Below are 14,312 nucleotides of genomic sequence, written 5' to 3'. Positions count from 1 at the left end.
CAGTGCCCTCCGACATCAAGACTTGGTCGGACAGGTTGCTCCGATGCTGGGCCCACTGAAACTTCAGGTCCAACTGCAGAGCCCGCATTCGCCACCTGGCGTGATGCACTAACAGGATGCAGGAGGCCATCAGACCCAGAAGCCGCAGCACCAACCTGACCGAAACCCGGGATAGAGGCTGAAAGATGGGAATCAGAGCCTGAATATCCCGGACCGGCTGCTCCGGAGGATAAGCCCGGAACTGCGCCGAGTCCAGAACCGCCCCGATGAAAAGGAGCTCATGCGACTTCGGCACGTTGATGGAGAACCCCAGCAAATGCAGGAGGTCGGCCGTAGTCTGGAGGTGGGAGACGACTTGCTGGGGCGAGCCCGCCTTCAACAGCCAGTCGTCGAGATAGGGGAAGACCAGAACCCCTGATCTGCGCAGATGAGCTGCGACCCCCGCCATCACTTTCGTGAACACCCGAGGGGCACTGGTGTGGCCGAAGGGGAGCACCGTGAACTGAAAATGCTCCTGACCCACCGTGAACTGCAGGTAACGTCGGTGGGCCGGCAGGACGGGAATGTGAGAATAAGCTTCCTGCAAGTCCAACGCTACCATCCAGTCTCCTGGATCCAGGGCAGCCAGAACCTGAGCTAGGGTAAGCATCTTGAACCTCTCCTTCCGGAGGAAGGCATCGATGCTCCTGAGGTCCAAGATAGGGCATAGGCCCCCTTTGCCCTTCTTGGGAACCAGAAAGTAGTGGGAATAGCAACCACGACCTACTTCTGGACCAGGAACGTGCTAGACGGCCCCCTTGGCCAAGAGGACTGCAACTTCCTCCCGTAGAAGATTCAAGTGATCCCCCGACATGCGGTGGCAGTGGAGCAGGTGATGGCGAACTCTGCCTCCCACTGGCGTGGAATGGGCCTGAAAGCACGGACTAGGAGGGCTTTGAGGTGGATGCTGCCGGGGTTGATGTGGACTGACCGGCACGTTGACCCCCGGTACTGCCTTGTCGGAATCCGCGACCGCTTGCTGATTGGTTCTGTGGCCGGTGGCTAGGCGGACGTGAGGGGGCGCCCCTTCCTTCGCCACGAAAGGCAGAAGTTTGCGGTCGCGGCCCCGAGAGGCCCAAGGACTTGGTCATAGCCCGGGAGTCCTTGAAGCGCACCAGCGCACTATCCGCCTTTTCGCCAAAAAGGCGAGTGCCATCAAAGGGCATATCCATGAGGGTGCTCTGGACATCCCCTGAGAAAGACGTGGACCACAGCCAGGCTTGGCGGCCGAGCGCCACAGTGGTTGACATCGCCCTACCCAGTGAGTCCGAAGTGTCTAGTCCACATCGAATAGCATGTCGTGCTGCATCCCGCCCATCGGCAAGAGCCTGGGCGAGCCGGGTCCGGGCCTCCTCCGGACACTGGGGCAGCACGTCCTCCACCGTATCCCACAGAGAGTGAGAATAACAGTCCAAGAGGCAAGCGGTGTTCAAGGACCGCAGTCCCAAACTAAGGGAAGAGAACAGCTTCTTACCGAACTGTTCCAGCCTCTTGGATTCCCGATCCGGGGGAGCGGACGGGAAGGAGGATTCGGAAGTAGAGGCCTGGATACCCAGGCTCTCGGGCGTGGGGTGTTGGGACAGAAAACTGGGGTCGCCCGGAGCAGGGCGATGGCGCCGGGCCACGTTCTGATCCACAGGAGGTACTGTGGAGGGCTTGGACCAGGTGCCCTTCAGAACGTCCACTAGTGCCTCATTGAACTGCAGCAGAGGCTCCGAGGAGCTTGCTGACGGTTGAAGCACTTCAGTGAGTTTAGTCCTCACGGCCACAGCAGGCAGCTCCAGCCCAAGGGCTTCGGCCGCCATGCGCAGCACCACAGAAAATGCAGCACCTTCCTCCGAAGCTACAGTCGGAGGAGAGATGAAACCAGCGTCCGGGGAGGTGTCCAGACCACTGGCATCCCCCAGCTCATCTGCCCAGTCCTGAGATAAGTTGGCCTGCATGGCCAGAGGGTCCTCAGACCCCTCCCAGTCGCCCCGGTCATCCGATTCCTGATAAACAGGGGGAATAATCGGAGCCGGACGGTAGATGAAATTGTCATCCATCGGCGTCGGACGGCACCGCACCGGCGCAGGGCCCGGACCAGGGCTGAACCGGGGAACGGCGTCGTCTGGAGACGGCGCCGGGGGTGGAACCGGTGTCAGCGCCGGCGGAGGAGGCGTTGTGAGGTCGACCGGCACCGACTGAGATCCAGGCCTGGATCCCACGGGGACTTGCAGCGTCGGGACCGAAGTCGACGACTGCACCGGAGCCGCCGGCTCGCTAGGTCGCCCTGTCGAGCCCGTGGGGCCCGAAGGCGCGCCGGCAGGCGTCGACGGCGGAGCCAGGCCCCTCATGGCCGAGGGGAAGGCACTGATCTCCGCCGGAGTCGCCTTAGTTTCAGGGACTGGTGGGTATGGGGACGGACGCAGCTCCGGCGGAGCCGCGGGGGTGGTACCACCCTGACCCTCGACCGAGTCACGCGACCAGCGAGGGGAGTCCGAAGAGCGGTGTCGTCTCTTAGACTTCTTACCATGCTTCGACTTACCCGAAGACTTGGAACCAGACGAGCGGTGATTGTGGCTGCGGCTCCGCGACCGGTCCTTCGACCTCCTCCTGGACCGGTACCTTGAACGGTGCGGAGCCGAGTGTCGGAGCTCGAGAAGCTTGCGGGACAGCTCCCGCCTAGCCTTCGAGGTCAAGGCCTGGTAGTCGAGGCACGACTCCGCATCGTGGTCGGCCCCCAGGCAGTAAAGGCACCAGCGGTGGTGGTCCTTCACCGACATAAGTCGGTGACAGGAGTCACGGGTTTTAAACCCAGGCATCCTAACGGCACCAGTTTGAGTCGACTAGACAAAAGAGTCCAAAAAGTTTTAGTCAAAAAGTGACTAAAGGGGTAAGCTCTACCCGGATCGGCGCTGTCTGGCGCGGAAAAAAGAAGAACTGACGTCAGTGCGCGAGGGCGGCGTCTAAGTACCCCGACGACGTTATTCCGGCGCACGACGCCGACAATGGACGCGGAGCCGCAGACTACGCCTAGCGACGCGCATGGGGTATTGCTGACGAAAAATCTTTCCGGATCCAGCCTGACGCCTGGGGATATTCTAAGGTGAGGAATCTAACTAACGTGTTTCTTTCAGATATTCAGTATATGGCAAGATTCTTTTTGACTGAGGATTTTCTCCCCATTTCCTCCACGAGTATTTATCGGAACGGTTTCAATTGCATAGATCTCTAAGGTCTTCCAATCCCCTTTGTGGGCCATCTCCATATGTTTTGCCACTGCATTTTTTATCTTTATTTATAGTGGCGCGTGTGTTCTAAGATTCTTTTCTTTCAACTCACACGTGGTGCTGCCTATGTATTTCATTGCACAGGGACACTCAATTACGTACACTACGCATTTGTCTGTGTGAAATGCTGAAAATAATAATGAAATGCTGAAAAGAAAAATTCACCAAAAGTACCTGCGATGAGTGAGGCCCGTTTTTCTGGTTAAACCGGAATTTGTGGAGATATATACACACACACACACACACATACAATGAAGCAGCCTTTACTGTATTCACATCAAATGGGTCTGAGACATCACAAGGAGGCAGACCTTGCTCCTGTATAACTTGCATTCAATTTAACTTGGGGGAGGTATAATGAGTGTTCTTGGATGTTAGTATTTCTCCAGGGGGGGTGGGGGGGGGGGGGGTAGTTGGGAGGACAGCAATGACAATTGAAAATATATATGTACACACACAATGCCCAGTTGCTGTAGGGTGCCAATATACTTTTTCAGTAAAAACAAGGATGGCTACTTTTGCCAATACAGATGAGGACTTCTTGCAAAGGCATATCATTTTAGATGCTATATATTTACCTTTTTTAATTCCCTTGTACTATGAATATGAATGAATAAAGCATTTTTATAGCACACGGCTACTCAAAGAGTGTCACAGCGCTTTTAGGTATGCCGGAGGTAAATAAGTCACAGAGTCAATGCCCATATTCTCCCTTGGGTCAAAATAGGAATATTTGCAGCTCCTATTTTAATTTACTTTCTTCAGGGATCTGTCTGAGATAGTCCGGTAGGGTATTCCAAATATTCACAGCCTTGACGGAGAAGGAAGAGCCACCCCTTTGATGTTTATGGAAACAGAACATTGCAATGAGACCCGGTCAGCTAGAACGTAGCAGTCTCCTACGGCAGTATGTTTTGACAGGTCATTGGGATACTTGTGTCCCCGATTATAGAGGGCTTCGTGTGTTGTGGTCAGTGCTTTATACTCAATCCGCTGATGGACTGGCAATCAATGGAGCTTATTCCACAAACTTGACACAGAGTTAAATTTCGGAATTTTGTATATTAAGCGGACTGCCGTGTTCTGCATGACCTGCAACCTCTGGATCAAATATTATGGAAGACCCTGGCACAGAACATTAGCGTAGTCCGATCTAGATGAAATTTATGCTCTAACCACTGTGATGTGAGCCTTGTGATGAAGTAGATGAAGAAACTTCCTTAACATGCGGAAAATGTTTTTAAAAAAAATTTCACCACTGCTGACACCTGAGCTCCGAATGAGAATGAGAGCTGGAAGTCAAACAGTACCCCCAGGTTTCTGGTCACCATATTTGGAAAGCGGCGGGGGGGGGGGGGGCCTCAGCGGGGGCGGTGGAGGACCATTTTTAGGCCCCTATCCAACCCAGCCAGGGAGGGGATCTCATCCAGACAGTAGGATCTCCGTCTTATCTGGGTTGCACTGTAGTCTATTTGTCTTCAGCCAGTCTTAAAGGGCTACCAGACAGTTGGCAAAGGCTGGCCTTGCCCTCTCAGGCTTCCCATCATAAACGGGGAGGAGTTAGGTATCATCACCATATGAGATGATCTTGATATTGTGGGATTTCACTAAATGTGTCAGTGGAGACATAAATGTTGAAGAGTGTAGGACTAAGCGACAAGCCCTGAGGCACCCCCACTCCAGTTCTTTACTTCCTGAGGCATATGGATTCACCCAGACTACCTGTTAGCTACCTTCAAGAAAGGAGCCTAGCCAGTTCAATGCAGAACCTGTTATACCAAGGTGTTTTAGCATAACATGTGCAGCAGATGTTATGATCCACTGAATCAAATGCTGCTGACAGGTTCAACAGTACCAATGCCACATTGAGGCCTTCGTCCAGATTAAATTTAATGGACTCAGACTTCTAACAGAGTTGACTCTGTACTGTGGCGGGCTCTAAATCCTGATTGATAGGGATGTAATAGGTTATCAGTCAAGAAAGCAGTTAGTTGTCTGTCTACTGATTTCTCCAGCACTTGTGAAGCTGCTGGCAGCAACAAAACTGGTCTGAAGTTTGCTAAACATTCTGGATCTGCACTAGCCTTTTTTAATAAGGGGATTAACCTAGCTATTTTCAGGACATTAGGTACTACGCCAGTATCGAGTGAGTTAGCAACTAACTTCTGATACACTGGAGCAATAGTATACGTTACAGATTTTAGAACAAAGGGTGTTATTGGATCTGTTGGGGACCCAGATCTGCAGTGTAAGGAGGAGGCATTTACCTCCTCTACAGATGGCGCCTGAAAGGCGGCCAGTGATTAAGGTTATAATCGGTTCTCTGGAACTTCTAGCTCCAGCTCAGCGGGTATACTATTCGCCCCAGACAAAATATTCTGAATTTTGAAGATTTTCTCTTCTAAAAAGTCCCTCAGTCGGGAGCATAGGTCTTGGCTGGGGCTCAGTCGAAGGGACGTTTTAGGATCTGAAAAATTGGCTACAATCTTGAAGATCTACTTCCCATCATTCTCAGCCCTCTTAGTGCAGTGTAAGTAAAAGGTGCTGCAGGTTATTTTAAGATTCTTGTGATAGGCATTCAGAGGCAATTTATAGTCAATTTGATCAGATTCCCAATATGCACGGCACCATACTCTTTCCAGTTTTTTGCACGCTGCTCTTTCACACACTAACTCTTTTGTGAAGCAGCGAGCGGACATGGACTTTGTGTCCTTTATTACCGCCGATGCTGGGGCTAAAAGATCTGCCATCTTCCTAAGCCAAGTGCCGATCTCCCAGTCCCCCCAAGTAGTAGAATATGGAGTTTAGACTCCAAAAGGGTATTCTTTAACTCATCCAGGGGAACCCTACTGCAACATCTGTTTCCGGATTGCAACAGTACAGGGTGGGTCTCCTTTACACAGTCAAACAACCACGAGAAAGGCAGGGTCAACTGATCCGACCATGGGACAGGTTGAGGGGACCCTCCTATTATTGTAGCATTCGAAAAGATGCCATCAATGGTATGGCCTACTGTATGGGTTGGCCCTGTATAAGCTTTCACCACGTTAAAAGAAGCTAATTAATCTACTAGACACCTCGTTAGAGGTTCCTCAGCCCTCTCCAAGTGAAGAACAAGTTACTTACTTTCGGTAACGATATATCTAAGAAACATTAGTTAGTGATAGATTCCTTACCTTAGAATTACCCCCAGGCGTCAGACTGGATCAGGAAAGTTCTCGTCAGCAGTATCCCAGCGCGTCGGAAGGTGGCGTCGTGTGGCTCCGCGTCCGTCGTGGGCGTGGTTGTGGCAAAGATTACGTTATGGCAGCTACTTAGACGCCACCCTCGCGCGCTGACATCAGTTCTGTACACAACTTTCTGCGCCAGGAACGCAGAGCCATGCAAGATACTGACCAGTGGTGCATGGAAAATAGGGCCCTGAAAGGGATGACCTTAACCCTAGAAATCAGTTCGGAGAAAGGGGAGGATGGGTGGGGAGGTAATGAATCAATCAATAACTAATGTTTCTTACAGATATATCGTTACCAAAGGTAAGTAACTTGTTCATCTGAAAGAAACACGTTAGTGATAGATACCTTACCTTAAAATAGATACCCCAGCAATACCAACCCCGGTGGTGGGTCTGCGAACCAAGATTACACCAGGAAGACCAAGAGAACAGAACGGCCAAAGAAGCCGTCTCTCCGGACTTGGGTCTCCAGGCAATAGTGCTTAGTAAAAGTGTGCAGCGAGGCCCACGTAGCTGCCTGACAGATGTCTTGTAAGGGGACACCACGTCCCAATGCCGCAGGGGCAGCCATCGCCCTGGTGGAATGGGCGAGCAGCCTCAACAGAGGCTCCTTCTTTGCCAGAGAATAACAGGCTTTAATACACAAAACGACCCATCAGGAGAGTCCGTTTGTGTACGGCCTGACCTTGTTTGGCACCTATGTAGCCAACAAAGAGCTGGTCATCCACCCGGAACTGTTGTGTGTTATTCAGGTAAAATGAGAGAGCACGTTTTGGGTCCAAACGGTAGAGCCTCTCTTCCTCTCTGGAAGGATGTAGAGGCGGAAAGAAGGTGGGCAAAGTGATGGTCTGCCCGATGTGAAAGGCAGGGACAACCTTTGGCAGAAAGGATGGATGTGTTCAGAGCACAACCTTGTCCGGATGTACAGACAGAAAAGGAGGTTTGCAAGAAAGAGCCTGGAGCTCACTCACTCTCCTAGCAGAGGTGATAGCAACCAGGAAAGCAGTCTTCAAAGTTACCAGACGAAGAGGACCGTTGTGAAGAGGCTCAAATGTACCGCACATTAAATATGTGAGAAACAGGTTCAAGTCTCACTGTGGCATTAAGAAGGGAATAGGAGGGAAAAGATGAGTAATGCCTTTGAGGAATCTATTTACAACAAGGGACTTGAAAAGAGAGGGCTGATCAGGAAGCCTAAGAAAGGCTGAAATAGCAGAAAGGTAGCCCTTGATAGTGCCCATAGCAAAACCCTGCTGGATCAAAGAAAGAAGGAACAGAAGGACTTCTGTAAGAGGAGCAGAAATGGGATCCAAAGCCTTTGCTGTGCACCATGCTACAAACTTGTTCCACCTGCAGGCATATACCAACTTAGTGGAGGGACGCCTGGCTGCCAGCATGACATCACAGACTTCAGGAGGCAAGTCAAAAGTAATTAACTATCGCCGCTCAATCTCCAAGCAAGGAGGTGGAGACTGGACAGGTTCGGTGGAAGACCATCCCCTGCTGCTGCGACAGAAGATCCTCCCGAAGAGGCAGTCGGATCGGGGGATCAATGGTCATACTGCGTCACTCGGGACAAGAAAATCTTCGAGGCCAGTCCAGAGCCACAAGAATGACTTGGGCCTGGTCGCGCCAGATTTTCTTCAGCACTCTGGGCAGAAGTGGTATAGTCGGAAAGGCATACAACAGACCGCAACTCCATTGGCGATGAAAAGCATCGCCTAGCGAGTGCCGCCTTGGAAATTCCAACAGGCAGAACTGCTGACATTGCGCGTTCTCTTCGGTGGTTAATAGATCTAACCAAGGCTCTTCCCACTTTTGAAAGAGACCTTGCGCCACCTCTGATTGAAGACACCATTCGTGATCCATCATGCACCTGCGGCTGAGTTCGTCCGCCCTGCCGTTCAGTGAACCTGCCAGGTGTTACACCTCCAGGGAAATGCCCTGATGATCCAGCCATGCCCAGAGCACAGGTCCTCCTGACATAGGGTCCACAACCCCACCCTGTTTGTTGCAGTACCACATGGCGGTGGTGTTGTCTGTGAACATCTGCACTACTCTCCCCTTTAGTGCAAGTCGGATCGCCCAAAGCTCCAAAAGGTTGATATGGAGCCTGGATTCCGCCGGAGACCAGAGGCCTCTGATCTCTGCCTCTCCCATGTGGCCACCCCATCCCAGGAGGGACGCATCCATCACCACTGTGTGCTCCGGTTGGAGAAGGGAGAGGGATCTGCCATTGACCCAATGTCGGTTCATGAGCCACCACTGCAATTGTTGTGCAGTGCCCTCTGAGATCTGGACGTAATCGGACAGGTTCCCCTGATGCTGTACCCACTGAAACTTCAGATCCCACTGCAGAGCCCGCATATGCCATCCGGCATGATCGACCAGCAGGATACAGGAGCCCATGAGGCCCAGAAGCCTCAAAGTCATCCTGACCAAAACCCAGGATAGAGGTTAATAGATCGGAATCATAGCCTGAATATCCTGGACTCGTCGTTCGGGAGGATAGACCCGAAAGTACGTCGTATCCAGAACCACTCCGATGAAGAGGAGCTTCTGAGAGGTAATCAGGTGCGACTTCGGCACATTGATGGATAACCCCAGCAAATGCGGAGGTCGGCCGTAGTCTGGAGGTGGGAGACGACTGTCCGGGACGAGCCCGCCTTCAACAGCCAGTCGTCGAGATAGGGGGAAGACTGGAACCCCTGATCTGCGCAGATGAGCTGCGACCACCGCCAACACTCGAGGGGCGCTGGTAAGGCCAATGGGGAACATGGTAAACAAAGTGCTTGTGGCCTACCGTGAACCGCAGGCAACGCCGGTGGGCCGGCAGGATGGATATATGAAAATAAGCATCCTGCAAGTCCAACACTACCAGCCAGTCTTGCGGGTCTAGGGCAGACAAGACCTGAGCAAGCGCGAGCATCTTGAACTGCTTTCCGGAGGAAGCGATTGACGTTCCGGAGGTCTAAGATAGGACGCAGGCCCTTGTCCTTTTTCTAAACCAGAAAGTAGTGGGAGTAACAACCACGACCAACTTCTGGCATCTGAACACGCTCGATGGCCCCCTTGGCCAAGAGGGCCGCAACGTCCTGCTGGAGAACTGCCAAGTGATCCCCTGACATGCGGTGGTACTGAGGTGGCATGGCTGGAGGGGTAGTCTCAAGGGGGAGGGAGTAGCCCCATCAGACTATCTGCAGAACCCACCTGTCCGAAGTGATGGTGCGGCAGTGGGGGAGGTGATAACGAAAGCTGCCGCCCACTGGCATCTGGTGGGCCTGAAACACCAGACTAGGAAGGTTTTGAGGCAGCGGTGGCAGATGACTGACCCGCCCGCTGGCCCCATTACCCACCTCGGCAGGCACCCCGACCCCGGCTGTGCCGAGACTGCGGCTGCGCAGGCCGGCTGCTCTGAAATGAACGCGTTTGGGCGCCTCAACCCTGACCTCGAAAGGAGCGAAAAGCAGACCCCAAGGGAGCGCGCGTGGTGGCAAGACCTAAGGACTGGGCCATAGCCTGGGAGTACTTAAAGCGTTCCAAAGTGCTATCCGCCTTGTCCCCAAAGAGGTGTGTGCCATCAAAGGGCATGTCTAACAGAGTGTTCTGGACATCCCCCGAGAAGCCAGCAGTTCTGAGCAAAGCGTAATGGCGTAGCGCCACCGTTGTGCAAATTGCCCTGCCGAGGGAGTCGGCTGTGTCACGACCACAACCGATACTGAATTTCGCAGCATCTCTCCCTTCGGCAATGGCTTAGGAGAGCACACCCGAGCCTCCACTGGACACTGAGTGGGAATAGCGGCCCAACAGGCACGCAGTATTCACCGCCACCAACCCGGAACAGGCAGAGGAGAAAATCTTTTTCCCCAGACTGCTCCAGTTTTTTAGATTCCTTCTGGAGGTGCAGAAGGGAACACGCTCGGAGAGGCAGAGGCCTGGACAACCAGACTCTTAGGTGTTGCGTGAGAAAACTGGGGTCGCCCGGGGCAGGGCGATGACTTTGTACCACACTCTTATCCACAGGAGCCCCTGTGTTAGGCTTGGTCCAGGTGCTTAACAGAATGTCTGTAAGCACGTCATTAAAGGGCAGTAGCGGCTCCGCAGAGGTCGTCGCTGGCTAGAGCACCTCAGTCAGGAGATGGGTCCTGATAGGCACAGATGGCAGCTCGAGGTTAAGAGCCTCAGCCACCCTACGCAATACCACAGAAAGTCCCAACCTCTTCCGTAGCTAGGGAAGCAGGGAACAGTGTACCAGGGTGCGGAGAGAAATCCAGATCACCTGGACCTTCCATATCACCCTCCCACTCCGGTTCATCCTCGCATTGAGCAGCGAGAGGGTCCTCGGACCCCTCCCTGTACTTCCCTTCGTCCATCGGCCGTTTAAGAGGTCGGTAATGACGAGGGTGCCCAGGGAAAGGGAATAAACCCACCACCTGGAATTGGAGGATAATAGACCAATCCAGGGTCGACGAAGTCAGGCCCCATATGCAACGGCGTTGTATCCGGCGTCGACCCTGATGCCGGAGGCGGCGGCGGCGGCCCTGGCGCCGGAGGCAGCCACAGGGTATCTTGCCAGCATAGCCAGGGCCAAAGACGGCGGCACGGGGGTAGAACCACCCCACGGGAACACAGGGCCCGAAGGCGCTCAGGAGGGATCTGACGTGGGAGACAAACAGCGCATGGTCGACAGGAATAACTATTTCTTCCGAAGTCGCATGCCGGCCCGGGAAAGGCAGGTAGGCCGCAGGCAACAACGGAGGCTCCACCCGGAGTGACCACCCGCTCCCTCCACCGCGTCCCGCGACCGGTGAGGGGTGGACGAAGAGCGACGTCGCTTCTTCGAGTTCTTATGGCGCCTTGACTTACCTGTCCCAGATTCCAACGAATGATGTCGGCCCCGCGACCTGTCCCTCGACCTCCCATGGGAGCAGGACCTTGAGCGGCGCGGCGCAGCGCCAATTGCCGGGCCTCCAACAACTTTCGGGAACGCTCCAACAAAGCCTTTGGTGCCATGGCCCGACAATCTGGGCACGCCTCGGGGTCATGGGCATGTCCCAAGCAGAAGAGACACAAGTCATGCGGGTCCACCACCGACATGGTCCGACGGCAGTCCCTACAGGACTTAAACCCGGGCATCCCTACTGCACCAGGAGTCAAGCATGTGACAAAACAAGAGAAACAAGTCTCAAAAACCAAGTTAAAGAATTAACTAGGAGTACCGCTCTCTCTCGGACCTGCGCTTGCTGGCGCGGAAAAGGAAAGAACGGACGTCAGGGCGCGTGGGCGCGTCTAAGTAGCCTCTGACTACGTCATCTCGGCGACTACGACGCCAGCGACATACGCGGAGCCGCACAACGACGCCTACTGACGCGCAAGGGTACTGCTGACGAAAACTTTCCGGATACAGTCAGACACCTGGGGATATTCTAAGGTAAGGAATCTATCACGAACATGTCTTTCAGATAGTCACCGCAGGACTTGAAGCCGGGCATCCCTATTGGACCAGGAGTCCATTGACTCGAAAAATAGAGACAAAAGGCCTCGAAAAAACTCAGTCAAAAAGTGACTGAGGGAACTTCTCTATCGGGAACTGTGCTTGCTGGCGCGGAAAAAGAAAGAACTGACGTCAGCGCGCGAGGGCAGTGTCCAAGTAGCTGCCGCAACGTCATCTCGGCGACCACGACAACAACAACAGACGCGGAGGAGCGCGACGCCACCTTCCGACGTACAGGGGTACTGCTGACGAAAACTTTCTGGATCCAGTCTGACGCCTGGGGGTAATTCTAAGGTAAGGAATCTATCACTAACGTGTTTCTTTCAGATTATTAAAATCAACAAGCACGGTGAAGTTGGCATATGAAATGCAGTTAGGGGCTACAGCTTGTTCAAGGGATAAGACGAGTCTCCTGCATAGTCGGGGGAGGGGGGGGCGATAGACTAATATCCATGACAGTGTTGATCGTCAGTGGGGAAGCTAAATCCCAGGGTTTCTGCACCTGTAATCCCCTCCGGTTAAAAACGTACATGCTTTTAACAATAATCGACATATGGAGTAGCCGCTAACAGAGGCGAACATACTGTATTATGTCCATCTCCGATAGCTCATTTCAAGATACTAAAGATCCTTTAAAATCTAAAACATTCAATTGACCTCCTCCACCCCCATGGAAACCTTTTAAGACTACCCATGGAAGTTTCTAAGTGTGATATATCATACAGAAGGATAACATGATGAGAACATACCCCACCAACGCTGTTTTCTCTTCCACTCATGCTCTGTAAGACAGCTTTGTCCAGACCTAATTTTAGACTTGCTCTGTCAAACATCTCTCTCTCATACGAGTTTCGGGTGATTAATCTGTAAACCTTTACAGCTTTATTTTGACCAATCCGGTGACAACGAGCCTGAGCCTAGGAGAGTGGATAAAAAAAAAAAGTTATTATGACCTATATAGTAGAATTAATGCATAGCTTTTCATCAAAGTAAATATTTACAAAGTATATAAGCATGCAGACAATAAGCAATTAAAACTGGAGGAGACCTATTGACCCCCAGCGAGAAGTTACACAATTTTCAAATAACTTTGTTGTCTCCAACTCTGTAAAGGAAGAAATGCTGGCATATAGGGAAACAATGATCTCATAAAACTACAAGATCGGAGTTACACTCAAAAAAAGAAATCAAAAATTCTTAGTAGCTGTGAATTTCCGATTCTGAACCTCAATTTCTTTTATATCCCACTTGACGGGAAATCTGAACCAATGGTGGGAAAGGAGCAATCAATTTTCAACAATAGGGGAGGAAAAGTGTGGCAAGTATGATTCTGCGGTTTCATGCAGATGAGCACCCTGAAGAATACCCACAGATGCTGCTAATTCTTGGGGAAAAGAGAAGAAATCTGCCAAAATTAGAGGCAATCTATGCAATCAGCATAAGCATGAATGTGACAGGCTGCTTGATGAGAGAATAGGAATCAAATGCCTAAGAGCAAAAAAATGCAGCAAGAGGAGCTGCAAAGGAGGCGGCATCAGTCAGGTTGAACAGAAAGACAGTGAAGCTCCCATGTAGTAGGTTGTTTATGCGCATAGTCTATGGCAGAGACCTGGGTGCAGGAACTGAAAAATGGGAATTATGGGAATTATGAGCCTAGGTGTTCTCGTATGGATGAGAAATACAGAATAAAGGCACCATGTGCATCCCACAACAGGGTAATAGCAGGAGACTTGGGGGTGAAGTTGGGGATATTTTAATTGACAAGATTAACTTGCAGACCAACTGGGGGTTAGAAAACACCTCAAGGAGAAGGGGCGTAGGAGTGGCTACAGCTCGAAGATTCCCTCCCAAATAAAGTGGCCAGCATTATTGATCCAGAGTGTGAGTAGGCTCAGGTAGCTGTGTCTAAACAATGAAGGAAGGGGGAAGAATGAAGGTTCCCTTCTAGCCCATGCTGGCAGTAGGAACCTGTGTGCTCTAGGCCATGTCAAACGGATAGAACACTAAGAACTACTGGCATTAATGAAGACTAAACCGCTCTGGCCCTGCCTATTTGCTGCAGTTTGAGTGCATTACAGATATTTAAGGACGAGCAAATTACAGAACTCGGGAAGGGATTAACAAAAAGGAAATGCAACAATGGGTGGCAAAGTGTCCAGTAAGTGGAAAGGGCCAAGCCAGCTGACCATTAAGAGTGAAGCCAACCCTATACAAATTGACAAATGGACAGGGACACCACTGTGAACAAGCAACCCACAGTGAGGTCTTGGTTTAG

General features: G+C 52.0%; 1 protein-coding gene across 7 annotated transcripts in view; it reads right to left on the bottom strand.

Annotated features, from left to right (window-relative positions):
• Positions 1–14,312, bottom strand: part of CHD9 (chromodomain helicase DNA binding protein 9) — a 1,905,864-nt gene that overhangs the window by 928,770 nt on the left and 962,782 nt on the right. For all 7 annotated transcript variants that reach the window (XM_085637757.1, XM_085637759.1, XM_085637761.1 and 4 more), the window contains one exon: positions 12,787–12,954. In XM_085637757.1, coding sequence (XP_085493883.1) covers positions 12,787–12,954 — 168 coding nt within the window. The remainder of the gene's footprint in view (positions 1–12,786; positions 12,955–14,312) is intronic.

Source organism: Triturus cristatus, chromosome 12 (assembly GCF_964204655.1).
Source record: "Triturus cristatus chromosome 12, aTriCri1.1, whole genome shotgun sequence".
Lineage (NCBI taxonomy): Eukaryota > Metazoa > Chordata > Amphibia > Caudata > Salamandridae > Triturus > Triturus cristatus.
The sequence above is the reverse complement of the archived record's forward strand: the minus strand, read 5'-3'. Positions and strand labels throughout refer to the sequence as shown.